The sequence below is a fragment of the Aedes aegypti genome, chromosome 1, assembly GCF_002204515.2.
Source record: "Aedes aegypti strain LVP_AGWG chromosome 1, AaegL5.0 Primary Assembly, whole genome shotgun sequence".
NCBI classification, from domain to species: domain Eukaryota; kingdom Metazoa; phylum Arthropoda; class Insecta; order Diptera; family Culicidae; genus Aedes; species Aedes aegypti.
In genome coordinates, this window is record NC_035107.1 from 287,918,531 (window position 1) to 287,935,195 (window position 16,665).

At 34.8% G+C, this 16,665-nt stretch overlaps 1 protein-coding gene across 3 annotated transcripts in view; it reads right to left on the reverse strand.

Moving 5' to 3' along the window:
• Nucleotides 1-16,665, reverse strand: part of LOC5565598 (adenylate cyclase, germination specific) — a 110,604-nt gene that overhangs the window by 16,036 nt on the left and 77,903 nt on the right. For all 3 annotated transcript variants that reach the window (XM_021838096.1, XM_001649896.2, XM_021838095.1), the window contains exons 3-4: nt 8,426-9,471; nt 7,911-8,253 (exon numbers count right to left, since the gene is read on the reverse strand). In XM_021838096.1, the coding sequence (XP_021693788.1) occupies nt 7,911-8,253; nt 8,426-9,447 (1,365 nt within the window). In that variant the 5' untranslated portion in view covers nt 9,448-9,471. The remainder of the gene's footprint in view (nt 1-7,910; nt 8,254-8,425; nt 9,472-16,665) is intronic.

Sequence of the window (16,665 nt, forward strand, 5' to 3'; positions counted from 1 at the left end):
GAAACTCCAAGAAGAACTTTAAGAGCAAAGTTGGAAAAACTGTTGGCGAACTCTCTGAAGAATTCGTTGAATGAATCCTTGCTTGGTGATCTTGAAGACATTTTTGGTGACACTCCTAGATTTGTTTGTAATATTTTTTGTAGAAATTTTTAGTAGTTCCTGAAAGTTCAAATTATTAATGAACAAGCGGAGCATACTTTAAATTGACAACTGGAATGAATATTTAGTATGTACGAAGAGGTCCTTCCAGGAGTAATGATTAAAACACTTTTTAATGCATTATCTGACTTTTTCAAAATTATAGTGAGATTAAAAAATCTGGGAATGATTTTCCGTGAGAATCCCAAGACGAACTCAGTAAAAATTAGTAAAGGAGTTCTTGGAGAAGGCACTGAAAAGTACGAAAATAATTCAAATTCCCGCAGGAATTTTCAAAGGAATCTGATCAAAGCAGACCGGAATACCGGAAAAGTTCGTGAAAGAATCATGAAGAACATTCCTTGTGAGTTTTTTTTGCATGAATACTTGAAGGATTTTTGATTGGATTACTGAAAGAATGAATGAAATTTACAAATATCACTGATGTGCCGCGAAATAAGACAAAGCAACAATTAAAAAAAACGTGATTATTGCGACCGACATGCTTTTGAAAACAAGAATTTTCCAGGCTCCCCCTAGGCCCCCGCCAGAAAAAAATTCTAGCTACGCCAATGAAGTTGTGTGAAAGATCGCGTTTCTTTTCTTCCCCAACTCTTCTTTTACAGGCACCATAACTTCCGTAAATCCTAGTTCTCTCCTTCCGATAATAATGTTTACCAGTCACATCCAATTAAACCACATTATTTCAGTGAAACCTCGCGCGCGAATATTGCCTTCTTTATTGCATGCATATAGATTGATCACTGAATAATCAATTAGAGTTGTACAAACTGATCAGTTTCGCCTCCCTTTGTGTTCCGAGAATAACATTGTTGCAATAGTGTTTGTAGTTTATGTTATTTAGGTCAACAAACGCTAACAGTTTGTATAGAGTGGCATGCTATTACTGACCTTGATCATTGCAAATCCTAAATGTCATTTGAATGTATAACTAATTCAATGTGATGTGAGCTAACTACTGACAACTAAGACGTGATTTTTGGCAAATAGTAAATTCTTTATTCTTTAACAACTCACTCATTCTTTCCTTAAATAATTACACTTTAATTGAATAATTACACTTAAATCGAATGATTGATGTTCTTTTCAGAAACAGATATTCAAAATCACATATGTAGATATCACCCAGACAACCAGAAATCGCATGAAAGTTCACATTACAACTCTTTTATTCATACTAATTACATCAAACCCGCAAAACACCGTGGATAAACTCGTCAGTTTGATGAGTTTCCTCGCATAAAACACTTCTTTTCTGAGTTCATTTATACATTTTGTTTCGTCTCGTACACTTGTTCAAAGTAAGTCGCATCAATCCGTAGCAGCTGTCAAATCAACATTTGTTATCATAAGTTAAGTCGCATAAGATCACAGGTTGGTTCGGTAGAATATTTATACACTCGCATTGTATGTTATTATTCATCACATAATATATGCACGCATATCGCCTCCACTTTTGTACGTAGAAGGCCTTTTCGCGACATCTTATAAGTGAAATTTTGCACACATAAAGCCTCCAGGTGATTTCGTTCTACGTACATTTTGGTTGTCTGGGCAGTATCTCTTGCAAATTTCCAATATGTAACATAGAATGGAGTACCAAACATCGATTTATTTTATGTGTAGAGAATTTATATAGTTGATCATTTAAAACAAAAGTACTGAATAGTTAAAACGATACATGTATCGTCGAGTAAGTGATAACCGATTTAAGTAGGATACCATCAAATTCCAACTGAAGGATATTGATAGTTTCAGTTCAACACATGTGTTTGACTACAATAAGCACTTTGATGAAAGTGTTTTGAAACCTGAAAATTAAAAAAACAAATATTTTAAACAATTCCAACATGTTTTAGCAATTTCCAATTTGAGTTTTTACTACCCTTTCCAAGATCAACTAAAAATAACGGAATCAAGAAAATATAAATAAAAATATAGGAAAATATAATCTTCACTGTCTGAATTTTTCAAAACATTATTTAGTATTTGCATTTCACGCTAAGTTCTGAACGATTTTCTTCTTATTTCCTCAATTTAAATCAAATAAGTTGGAGTTTTACCACATATTTCCATTTTTTTCTTTTCGACGTTTTGTCCCTTCGACGATTCATCCTTTCGACGTTTTGGCATTCGACATTTTGCCATTCGACATTTTGGTATTCGACATTTTGTCTTTCGACGTTTTGTCCTTTCGACGTTTTGTACTTTCGACGTTTTGGCATTCGACGTTTTGGCATTCGACATTTTGTCTTTCGACGTTTTGTCACCCAACCGGCCTCCACTTATGTTCACATAGAGGGAATCCGTGCATTTTAAGCGATCTTTTATTTCCAAATAAGTGTTCACTTTACTGATTTGAATCTCAATTATGTGAACAAATTTGTTGGCTGGGTATTAGGTACACTGTTGTTGAAATAAGTCTTAAATATTATTTAGACTATTAAACAATTTGTTGCACTATAAAGAAAATAATAAAAATAAATATATTTTTTATCTCTGAGATACAATACTTTCTCACGAGATCACATGATTCTCTCACAAGTAACATAACCACAATCTGGAATGTTTGACTCCGGCAATCAGGCTCCCGCTTGACAAGCAAATTGAGTCAGACCGCAGCACCCAGGTCTGTAACCGCTGTCGATCAAAGTAAGCAGATGTATAGGGCGCTTGCAGCAAACAAAAGTGTGCCCAACGCAGTGGCGTAGCTAGAGTTTTCTGGCCCGGTGTGGAGATCGATTTAGGGGCCCTCAAAACTAAGATGAACGCCGTTTAAATGGAAGGCGCTAATGTGAAATCGATGGAATTTACGTTGATATGTTGTTGAAGTAGTTTGATGGCATAAATGTCTATTAATGAGCCTACAGTTCTTTTTTTTTCTAAATCCTTGTTCAAAAATACATTAAATTACTGAAAACCATCGAGAGGCTTCCAGGTAATTGCCATGGAAGTAGAAATATGCACTGGCGAAGTAGCTCAGGAAATCAATTTGTAATTTTTACGAACTTCCTAAGGATTCTGTTGAAAAATTAAAAAAAAATCTAAAGATAAATATAGAAGTTACCTCATGAATTCTTCATCATGAACTCTTTCAAAGGTTGTTTCAGATTTTTTCAAGAAACTCAATGATTTTACTACCATTTTCTTGAAATTTCAATTAAGGTCCCGTTTACAGCATCTTCAAAATTTCAAGTATTTTCTCCATGGCTTTTCTAGAATTTCCTTAAAAATTATCGTTCAGATTCCATCCACGGAATTTCTTCAAGAATTACTCCAGAGATAGTTCCTAAGATTTCTTCAGCAATTATTCTAGAAATTCTAAGAGAAATTTCCCAACGATGTCTTTAAAGAATTTCCCCAATCATTTTCCCAGGAATATATCCAGAAAAATATCAAGGATTTTCAGGAATTATCGGTGCAATTTTTCAAAATATCAGGAGATATTTCAAAATTAAATTCTAAAGTAACATGTTATGAAATTTGAAAAAGTTTGAAAGTAACACTTGGTGAACCCCCACAAAGTTCTCTGAAGGAACTCCAGGGCTCTTGAGGAAGGGTCTCGAAGATAAAGATTAGATAAGGCCTGTTCATTTAAGAAAGTGGACACGTTTTTTTTACAGTAAACTGTTTATTTTCGAACAAATTCATGAGTTTACCTAAAATACATGGAAATCAACGTAATTTCGACCAAATTCACATAAATTTGAACATTTATTGAGCATTGCTGGAAAATGCTCTTACTTTTCTCATTATACCATTATACCTATCATAAGGTTCTGCACAACTTTTTTCGGAACTTTTCGTTGTGCTGCTGTTCGTTGTGACCACATTTTCTTGAAAAAATCGATGGAGCTACCTTCTCTTCCATCCTTCTTAAGATGTCGTTTGATTATTGCCCAGTGTGTTTCAATGGGGCGTAGTTCTGAGCAATTTGATGGATTCGATCATTTTTCTACGAATTCGACTTTTTCCTTCTTGAGCATCTCCAAAGTAGCTGAAGCATAGCGAGCCGATGCTAAGTCTGGCGAAAACAATGCACAGTGGTCCAGGAATCAGTTTTACGCGGAAAGATGCATTTTGAGCTTTAGAATGAAATATTAGACAAAAACGGTCTTCTACAAAGTTGTTTGTATTAGTTAAGCCCTTTGTTTGGTTTTATTGCAAATTAGGGTGGACCACATTTTCATAAAAATTGTGTAACTAACTTACTTATTTGTAGAAATTATATTATACATGCTTCAGCAAAGTTGTAGAACATTCAACTTCAAGCAACTTTGCCAAAAAAGTTTTTTTGTATCTCTTAAATTGACCGATTTAGAGCTTTTTTCCTACGGTGACATAGGGTGGTCCGAACAAAACTGGTTTTCTGGCTCTAGAGTTTTCAATTCAAATTTCTCATCAAAATAGTCTATGAAACACTTTTAGAGCTTTGAAAAATGCGTAATTTGGTGAGTGAAGAAACTCGCTATCTCTTTTCGTTTAGGAGTTATTGTTGTTTTTCTCTCAAAAACATGCCTACTTTGATTGTGAATATCTCTGATTGGGGCAAACATAAAAAATATCTTTTGATGGCATTCAAAAGACAAAATAAAATTGTTTATTATATCAAAAAATTACAGATGTTTTATTTTTGTAACTCTAAAAAAATGCCTTGAAAAACAAAAGATTTTAAGCAGAAAAACTTTAATAACTTTTGAACCAAAATAGATATCACCAATATTTTTGCATGAAAATTTGCGTTTTGATAAGTTCTTAAAGTCGTTCATAGACCGCATTGACGAGAAATCTGAAATAAGAAAGATAGGGCTCAAAAACTATTTTGAAGATTTTCATAGTATGTATATCTTTATTATTTTGCATTTTGAGCATGAAAATGAAATTTTAGACAAAAATGATCTTCTACAAAATTGTTTCTCAAAATATAAGCTTACATACTGTGTCATTTGAAACTAGGGTGGTCCACAATATCACACATATCATATAATCAACTTTTTTATTTGCAAAAATACTGGTATATGCTCCAGGACAAAGCGGTAGAACTTGAAATTTTGATCAACTTTGCCAAAAAAAAATTTCAGTAGCTCAAAATTTGACCAATCTAGAGCATTTTTTCCTAATCATCGCAGGGTGGTCCTACAAAAATAAGTTTTTCAACTCTAGCTTTTTTAATATTTTTTTCTCGTCAAAGTCGTCTATGAGTGACTATTAGAACTTAACAAAACGCAAATTTTCATGCAAAAAGATTGTTGATATCTATTTTAATTCAAAAGTTATTAAAGTTTTTGTGATAAAAAATATTTGACTTTCAAGATGTTTTATTAGAGTTACAAAAATAACACATCTGTAATTATTTGATATAATTTACAATTATATTTTGAACGCCGTCAAAAGATATTTTTTATATTTGCCCCAATCAGAGATATTCACAATCAAAGTAGGCATGTTTTTGAGAGAAAAACAACAATAACTCCTAAACGGAAGGAGACAGCGAGTTTCTTCACTCACCAAATTACGCATTTTTCAAAGCTCTAAAAGTGTTTCATAGACTACTTTGATGAGAAATTTTAATTCAAAACTCTAGAGCCAGAAAACCAGTTATGTTCGGACCACCCTATGTCACTGCAGGAAAAAAGCTCTCAATCGGTCAATTTAAAAGATATAAAAAAAACTTTTTTGGCAAAGTTGCTTGAAGTTGAATGGTCTACAACTTTGCTGAAGCATGTATAATATAATTTCTACAAATAAGAAAGTTAGTTACACAATTTCTATGAAAATGTGGTCCACCCTAATTTTCAATAAAACCAAACAAAGGGCTTAACTAATACAAACAACTTTGTAGAAGACCGTTTTTGTCTAATGTTTCATTCTAAAGCTCAAAATGCATCTTTTCGCGTAAAACTGATTCCTGGACCATAGTACAGTGGTGACACACAGTAATCGGCTCCAAACAGTGGGTGGTGTGTTGCAGTCTGATTTTCGTTCACGTTCCACGAACGATAATTGTCATGCGTGTTGTATGAAAGCAGGCGGGTAAATGGGATGAAATTATGGCTCGTGTGTCAATGATCGTTAAATTTTCCAAAGCCTGCATTCAAATTAATTTTAGTTCTTTCAATCTTACCATGGCGTGAGGTGGGTTCCACTTATCTCAAAAATACGAATATAATCAAAAATGAACACAAAAATCATTTATCAAACAGTGGATTATGCATGATTTCGTCTAAGGTTTAGCTGATTCAAAGTGAACATTATTGATAAATTAGTTAATATACTTACAATATGAGGTTTTGTATAATTCAACTTAACTACATATTATTTGATTAAACAAACCTTACATCTTCTTACAGTTGATTCAATGTTATCTTACATTCAAGAACTTGTCCTTTCATATGCGCATAATTTGGTCTGCACCTTTTTGCCTCTTGTTTATTTACAAGTATGTGAAATTAGCCCAAAAACATCACATAAACTGCAAAAGCTTGTTTGTTTCTAAACTTACCGAGATTTCGTATTCTGAAAAGTTGTTAGTTTTAATGATGTATAAAGTATAAAAGTACCTAGTACATTTCAAAACTGTAAAATCAGAAATGCAAAAATGTCGAATAAAACACTTTTGAGGGATTATTACCAAAAAAATATATAATATCTACTCGTAGTTTCTTCAGCGATACCGTAAGGATGTCTTCAGAGAATTCTCTGTCAGTATTTGTAGCGATTGTTGCAGAAACTTTTTCAGTGATATTTAGACACTTTACCAGGAATCCAGGAATAATCCTGGAGGAAATACTTTATGTGCTATTCCATTGTTTTCTCCAGAAATTCTTCCAGAGACTTTTCTAGAAATTTCTGATGAGATTCCACCATGCGTTCTTACAATAATTCATCAATGGGCTTAGTAATGTTTGTTTTTCAGGTGACATTCAGGTAATCCATTAGAATTTTTACAAAGTTACGCCTAAAAAATCTTTAAACAACGCCTCTATGAAATTCGTTCATGAATATGCTTAGAATTTTTTTCGATTTTATCTAAAACAGATTCGCAGGAATACCTGCTGGAGAATTAATTGACAAAATCTATTGAATAATCTCTAAGGGAATTATTTAATGAACCTCCCAGGAAATGCTTCGAAATATCTTTAGAGAAATTTCTTACAAATTCCTAGAAAATCTAACGAAAAAGTTCCTGGTAAATATTTTCAAAGAACTTCTAGATAAAAATTTTAAATTGAATCGGAAAAACCTCCAAGAACATGTAAGAATTTGTTGGATGTTTGTTGAATAATTTACGGAAGAATCTTTCAAGAATTTCAGTTTAAACATCTAGAAAAATCTTTATGTTGACTTCTCGAGCAATTTGTCCAGGGAATACCCAAGTTTTAGTTTTTTTGACGCAGGCCTGCGTATCGGCAGGCCTGGCAACCCTGGTCGCCCTTCGTCGACAAAAACGCCCCTTGTGTTTATTTTTGCCATTTCGGGACGTACACGGTGCCAAGAATTCATTCAAAATATAATTTTAAAGCAAAGAATGTGGTAAAATATCTAAAACCCGGAAAATATGTTTTCTAACTCAATCTATCACAAAACATTTAAAATTTAATAAATTTATTTGTGTTCTAATCTTATGCGTTTGATTTAAAGTTTAGAATAGAGCTATAGGACCCCGATAGACACACCCCTGCCTTCTATCCAGTTTGCCTAGAACCGCCTCTGACCATCCGCATTCGCACACGTTTATGCACATCACATACCTCCATGGGCGTACATACTGCCGCTATCTCGGTGAATCCCACGATATCACTGAAGAAGATGGTAACGGCCGAGTAGTATTCCGCCGGGACGGTTTGCGCCTGTTTTAGCTGGGTGGCCACCGTCGGGGGAAGCATCTGGAACAGGAGCGAGTCGGATTTGCGCTTCTCCCGTTTCAGTTCTTTCGCCTTCTGGGCCAAGTTGACGGCATACATCTGGATGGTGGCGACGGCGTTCCGCACCAGAATGATGATGATGGGTGACACGATGAGCACCACGATGAGAATTCCGATGCCGAAAGTTTCCATGCGGTCGGCGGTGTCTAGCACTTTTTGGACTTCTTCTCTGAAATAATAAAAATATTGGAAAGCATTGCTTGAAATATTAAAGCTTTCAATGACGAATTCCTTAGAATATTGCAGCTGAAATCTATCGATACTTGCTGAAAGCATGCTTTCAAAATATCTGGAAAAATAAACGTCAAAAAGTTTTTTTGTGTAAGTTTCTCCAAGTTTACCTGATGATCCATCGAATTCGATCCTGCAGCTTCCGCAGCTCATCGATGTACGCCGCCATGGCTTCATAATACTCGGTGGCCGTCGAAATGTCCGGTTGCTTCTTAACGTTCATCCTGATCGTAGAACCCCATTGCTTCAGCTTTCCATAGCCCTTCATAATCCGGGTCAACTCCTTGTAGGTCGCCTTCAGCTTCGGAATGTAGTTCAACGACCCATTTAGCAGCTCCTTTCCAACGATATCGTGTTGAATGTAGTTCACGTATGGTTCAGGCCTCAATACACCTCTTCCGTAATAAATGATCCCGTACATGGCCGAAATGTCCAGGCTCTCGATACTCTTCAGCATGTTCTTGAAGCTCAACAGATATCGCCAAACACCACTCTTATTGGCATCCTTGATCTGATTAGTCAAATGCTCCAACAAAGCCCCATTCACCGTGGTGTACCAATGCAAAACGTCCCGCACCCTGCTGGTCTCTCCGTTGTCCGATGAAATGTTATCCCTGAACTCTGTCAACTCTGCCCTGAACTCGCTCATGTTCAGCCAAGTCACCTTGCCATCGTTCAGCGTAGCAATCGTCAGATCAGGCCACGAGGACATGTTCTCTAGAGCGCGGTCCGTTTCTTGGAATCCCTTGGTCAAATTGCGTCGCAGCATACCTCCGTTCGTGTAGATGTAGAACGCCACATCGGATCGCTCCAGCTGCAGCTTGGTAACGACCTTACCCAAATCGGTCGCCATTGTAACTTGGCTTTCGATTTCAGTGGCCTCCATCCGATAGCTGACGATGTCGATCATTTCGATCGAAGTTTGCAATATCAGGGCTAGGATCGGAATGAACGGTAGAATGATCATCTGCATCAGCTGAATTTGGCGACCTCGTTTGAAGGCTGGATTTTTCGCTTCAGCACTACAGCATCCTTTCCCGTGCCAATCGGCCGCTGCTGCCGTGCTGATGTCTTCGGAGCTGATCGATTTTATCGACGCACTGTCGACGTGGGCCAGATTGTTGGGCTTCATTGTGGTTGGACGTTTGGCGAGGACCTGTAAGCACAAAGAAAAAGTACGGAAATTGTAGGATTGCTAATTTTCTTCGTCATGGGAGGTCGGTTTGCATTTAAGTTCACGCAGCCTCGACGAGTTCTTCCACAGACAAACAGACGTAACACTGACGACCACTTAATTAACGATCGCTTCAAATTCGATATGTGCTAAACCTTACAACCAGCTGGCCAGAGGCGCACGCATCGCTCTACTTCATGTTTGACGTTTCACAATAACGCCTTCTGCAGGCTTTGTTGCGTATTAAGTCTGTTTGTCTGTGCCCGTACCGTTGTTGGAAAGAAAAAGCGCGGAAACGGTCGCCTCGGAGTCAGTCAAGATGCCATAGGAAAGATGTATTTTCTATTTGATTGTCAAAGCATTATTGCTACTCTCGGTGCGGAATGGTTTACGGGGTCATAGTATGCAACTGCAATAATAAAATGCTGGCAAAGTGCCGCCCAGAAGGTTCGCTGAAAATGCTGCTGTGGGGAGTAGTTCAATTACTTGATATTCTTGAAATTTAATGCAATTTCTTGGGGCACTTGAACTATAAGCTATCCACTTGTTTTTTTTTTTAAGAGTTTTGACGCCCGAAGCATATTTTAATGCGGTCGTATTATTTTTGTCTGAAATTTTATTTTTATTTGTCTACCTATTTCTAGCTTCTGTGTTTTTTTTTTTAGATAACTTCATAGTGTATCTTTTTGCAATATGTCCAACCTACTAAATTTATCAAAATTATGATCGTCTAACTAATTTCAAATCTATTGGCTTGAGTGATCGGTGTCCGATTGTTCCATTATATTATTGAAGAATCATCATACGAATACTGCCATGAGATTCGCGATAAGACTTTCGAAAAACATTTACCTGAAAAAATCAGTTATTTTTTCACAGCTCTCACACGGTTCGCGATGATTCCTATTTGCCGATATTCTCAAAATGTTCTCATCCTACATTATTCTCCAACAAAAGGTTACAAAAACGAGAATATTACTTTAAAATCTTATATTGAGGAAAGAAAATACTTTAACATCTCATATAGATATCCATCATATGAATTTACATTAGTAAGTAGTAGGTTCAGGTATGCCTCGATTTAGTGGACATTTTGATTTCAAAATTGTCCATACAAGCGAAGCAAATTAACAATCTCATTTTTTTCGTTCTCTGTTCAGTTCAAAGCTAAGCAGAATGTATTACAGGTATGTTCCGTTTTTATCACGTTCCGATTTTGTCACGCTCCGATTTTGTCACGTTCCGATTTCGTCAACAAATTATTCCGTTTTTATCAACACAAAAAAAATGTTTTTTTCTTATTTTTTTAAAATGCTTGGAATATAAACTCAAAACTTATTTGAAGCTATTTAAATGTTTTTCAATAGCCTCAGGGTTGAATTTTCGACATTATGTTGGTGTTGATCATCTACGATACATGGTCAAGTCATATACGATTCAATAAAGTTTGATTCCTTTCAATCCGCTAATCAATTAGAGTTTTCAAATTTAGCATGGGCTGATGGACAAGATCGATGCAACTTTCAACATTCGAGAGTTTATCTGGCCACGTCCTAGCAACCAGGCTTGACTGAACTCCTCAGCGATGCAAAAATGAGGCGATTTTGATGTTTTATTGAGAAGTAAAAAATGCACTCAACATTTTCAACACAGATTCTCAAACGATCTGTATATGAGTGCAAAAAAAGTATGAGGATTTTGTTGTGGTACTCTTTCTCTCTTGTTGCTCAGGTCACATTTACCCACACTTTGAATGAACTCTTGAGTGTCCCACCCGAACAAAACAGCACTCGCGGAGTTCTTATGGCACTTTTGATATTGAATTTTGCTCTGTTCTGCATCTTCCTCGTTGATTTTTCGATGCCTCTCTGCTTAGTATTTTTTCAGTCTCACGCAAAGAGGTAACGGCAGCACGCTGCTCTAGAGTATGTTACTGAACTCTGATAATGTACAGTAGTATAATCAAGCCTGGTAGCATCGTCTTTCAGAGACCTCTCCTTATTCTTATATAACATGGCATCATATAATTTTCTATGTGAATGTGATAGGCATATATCAATGAGAATGTTCAGTTCTTTGTTATAAATAATGTACCTGAGAATGAACTCAACAATATTGAAGCAATGGCAAGAAACATTATCGATTTCATTTTATTTTTGAAAAGACTGTCGATCCCGTCATATTTTGTACATTATCTTCCAGCTCTCAAACTCGATAACATTACACAGATTATAGCATTAGCCATTGATTAGGTCCTGTTTCAAGGGTAGGGAAAGAGGTCCAGCAAAAAATAACAATCTATTGAAATATTTGGAATCTTCATACAATAAGTTTGCATTAGGGAAAGGCTGATGGCTAACAGCTTGAGAAACTGTTGATACTGAATCGTCTCACGTCACGCACGTTCCCATCCCAAATTTGTTGGGAATTTGATTTTTGAGCGGACCTCTTCGTGGAGACCAAAAGTTTAATAAAGAGTTTATACTAACTACCATACACTTATTCATAAACCTTAGCAAAAGAGATTCTAAATAAAAAGTTCTATTTTGGTTATGCTTGTTCTGGAGTTTGTACACGTTTGTGTTCATGATAAACCTATTCAACATCGTTTTACCAAACAAAATAGTAGGATTTGAATCGAGGTTAGTGCTAGCCAATTCGTGATTCAACGCAGAGCTAAAGGTGACGCTGTTCTAGAATGTCGATTAGTGCATCTCAGTCGAAGTTGGTAGTGATAGTGAAGAAAAATCACCCAATCATTGTACATAATAGATTTTGACAATTAAAAGCACAGGAAACCGTAAATATTCATTTAAGCTTACAAAACTATCAAAATGTACCTTAGCAAAATTAAAAAAAAACTCTCAATTGATAACTGCGGAAGTGTTTATAAGAACAGTAAGCTGAGAAAAAGGCTCTTCCTCAGTTGGGATGTAATGTGTGTTTGGCATTACATCCCAACTGAGGAAAAGCTTTTTTCTCAGATTACTGTTCTTATAAAAAGCAAAAGAATGAGCATAGACACAAGAAAAAGAAATTTTTCGTGTCACATCTTTCTTGAAAAAATGACAATTATCAGCTTGACCCACTTCCTTGTAGTTATTTTTACAAATATGACGGATCTCATTATGTAAAACACATTTATGTGATTATCGGTTTAATATTCCATATTAAATACAATGAATATCTAACCAACAAAACTTAAACTATTGAAGATTTATCGCATTAAATAATCATATTGATTGATTGGAGTGTGCAATCAACATTATTTACGATATTATACGAATGAACAATCTTAATACCAATCACAGCTTTAAAACATCATTACTGTGCATTTAAAAGATGAAATTGTGTATTATCCTCGAAAAACTGCAATTTTGTTTTAAAATTTGTAAAATATTTTGTCTAAGAAAATTATTCCGTTTTTGTCACGGTTCCGTTTTTATCAACTGAAAATTGCCGATCGTGTTGATAAAAACGGAACATACCTGTATTATCAATGAAACATTTATTTCCGATACAAGAATCAGTGCTTCAAGGCTGGCATGAGATAATACATTCTTGATGAAAGCTGGCACCATTGAAGTGTTACATTCTAATACATATTGTGTTCGCTTTTCATTGGAATACCGTTGAAATCAACAAAAAATCTTTGATTTTGTTTACTTATTTGTTTATATCAAGACTCAATCGCCAACTGGCATAACAGAGCCGAATTCATTTGAAATTTTATTACAATTTTGTCTAATTCCTTATCTCTAATTAGCAGCTTAGAGAATCGTAAAAATCTCCGTTTGATCGAGGTTAGACACCATACAATTCTGATACTGCTGATCAACTTAGAGCAGCCACATTATTGACCTGATAATGACATTAAAATAACTGACCGACGAAACAACATGACAGAAGATCGTCATTTTACGACTTCATTTATTTTCAAGAACTCCAAAACGATTATCATACAGTTGAGATCCAGCATACCAGCACATCCCTAATACCTTCCGTTTTCTGGTGTTTCTTGAGCCCTGAGTGTTGTACAAAAAACAGATCAGACTGTAGCATGTTCGAGGTATTTACACATACATGTTTGATATCTTGGTGTCCTACACCACATCTGCAGCGAGCCTAATCAGTAGTGATTGAACATAAGTCGACACATAACCTTAACACTTCAGACAGGCAACTCAGAGTAGAACGTGTTTCGTGTACGAAATACAAGAAGTGATTAACTCGCTTAATTAAATGACCTTTTTTGAGATGAGGCTATTGGTAGAATACCAATACCTCTTTGATGAAAGGGAAGAGAAGAAACTTAGTTCTACAAATGCATACTTCCACGTACACCCATAGATTATTAGCCCTAAGAATCAAGTAGATTTATGGACCGTCGGTGGACGTGTGAGCGAATCTTGCGCTCTACGCTCTTGCCTTCCATGGTTTGAATCCAGTTTGCGGCTATTTTATACTTGAGCGGTTTCACAGAAAATGACGACTTTTTTCCCAAATTTAATTTTTATATTTTTTGATTTGGATGAAATTTTGCACATGCTTTCTTTATGCCCAAAAATGCCTTTTTGCATCATCGGTTCGCCATTTTGACTCTAGCGTTACTTTTGAGAAGGGCCTAAGAAAAAAATCCTTAATGATTTTCAAAAAATTATAACTTATAAACGGTTTTTCCCATCAGTTTGGTGTCTTCCGCAAAGTTTCAGGTTATTGTTGAGACTATCTGGAAAAAAAATATACACTGTGAAAAAAATATTTTTTTTTTTTTACAATAAATGAAGTCTTTTGCACAGTGGGTCAAGATGGAAAGATCATGGACAAACATGTTATGATTTTTTTTTAAAAAAGGTGAATTTTTGAAAATGGTCATAATAAACTTTTTAAATGTTTTTCAACTCGATTTAATGAAAGTACGCAAAATTTACAACAAAAAAGGTATACGGGAAAATCATGCTAACTTTTACCGTTTGAAACACACGGCGATTTTAATACAAAATCAACAAAGGTTGTGTAAATGTGTTTTCAAAAAAGTGTTAAAAAAGTTACCGGAATCTCACGGAAAGTAATATTGCCAAATTAGTCGAACTAGGATTTGCAGATGAAAATCAGCTTCAATAAAAATGCCAAGGAATTATTTGATTGGGCTCAAAAGCGAAAGGAGGAGCAACTAACACAATTTTTTTTCTAATGCAACTACAACAGAGTATGAACATATCAAGGAGCAGCTTAATGAACAAAATTCGAAAGCAATAACTATTCAGGGAACACAAAAATACCATTCATTTATTCCAGTTTCCGTAGATAAATAGAAGTTAGGCAATTTTCAAACTATAATGATAGTAATAAAATTGTAAACATTATGAAAAAGTAAGAAATCTGTATCAAAACAGGACGCTCCATCATTGTATAAGAACATGAAATAAAATGCTTTCAGAAAATAATATTCTTTATTTTATCAACTCGAAAAACATTCAAAAACAACCAAAAGTTGTAAATTTTTTGTAAATTTAATTTTAAAATCGCTGTATCTCGGAAACGGTAGCAATGAGCAAAATTTTCTCATATAATTTTTTTGTTGCAAATTTTGCGTACTTTCATAAAATCGGGTCGAAAAGCATTCAAAAAGTTTATTTAGACCGTATTGAAAAATCAACCTTTTTTTAAAATCATAACTTTTTTGTCCATGATTTCTCCATCTTGACCCACTGTGCAGAAGACTCCATTTTTTGTCTACTTTGAAATATAAAAAAATAAAAAAACGATTTTTGAGAAAATGGATTTTTAAGCTTTTATATAAAAAAAAATACAACATTTTTTTTACAGTGTATATTTTTTTCAGATACAGTGGGATTCCGTTTTTGGCAACAAAGTTGAAATTTTCAGTTGCCAAAAACGGAACCATGCCAAAATCGGAACCCATATTTCAAATTTTATTTTTCAACTATTGGTTTTGAAAACATCATTATAATGTTAATATATCATTTTTATAGAATCATAAGGCTTTGAGACTTCGAAAAGGTTCACTTCGAAGCATTTACCCGAAGGGTTATACTATGCTATGAATCTATAGCCCGGTAATGTTAAATCTGGCAAACATTTTTCAAATGGCGCCTTAACGTCTTCAATTATTTTTAAGTAGTTTTATGTATAATTTTTGTATAAAAGAACCTTGTAAAGCCAATAATCGCATAAGTGACTTTTATTGAAGAACTGGACTATACTAAACTATAAAACTATAAAATAACACGAAAAAAAATTTTTTTTTTCTTTTAAAGACATATTTGTGAATCAAAAGCGCTGGGTATTGCAAAACGGCATGAACTGTTTTTTCTAATTAAATAACCATTTAAAATCAGTTTATCTTTTGGAGCGTTTAATTTGAAAAATGCGATAAGTTTAGAATTGCTCCTTCAATTTATGTTTCTGATAAAGTAAAGCAATTTATAATGCATGGTTGACTGCATCAAAAGGGCAAACTTAAACATGAGATGATGCATAAATGTTACTTGTAATTTTGTAGAATTTAATTTTTACTTGAAATAATTTTTAATTGAACTTGATATACCTTATGAAATCAACTGAAATTTACCGGATCCTGTTAAGAATCCTCAAGAACCTTATAGAAATCTACAGGTTCTCATAAGAAATCTACAGAAAAAAACGCTTGAGGTCTGATGCATCTTGCCAAGCATCCGTAGGATCGCATAGAGTTCTTAGGATCTTGTTAAGGAATTTGCTAGGAGTTAACATCTTGGAGTTCCGCTGCATGTTGCTGAACATTCTCAAGTCTGCGATGAAAAATTTAAAAGTTTATTATAAATAGGATACACTTAGCACACCACAAATTCCTCTAGGAACCTTTTACAAAATCCCCAAGTTTTCGCCGGAAATATTAAAATACTAATAGAAATTCTCATTATCCCACCTAAAATTTACAGTACGCCCTAGAGTTTATTAGTAATCACCAGATTTTGTCCCACAAGTCCCACAAGAACCGAGAATTCCTTAAGGATTCTCCTGGTTACAGTTAGGATACTCATAGACTCAGCTATAAGGAAAATTTTGATGATAATGAAACCCGTATCCTTGATTAACAATCTTGTACAGAATTTTTGATCGCCTCTTAACAAATCTAACGCCTTACAGAGTCTATAGAAAAGAAAGAACGTA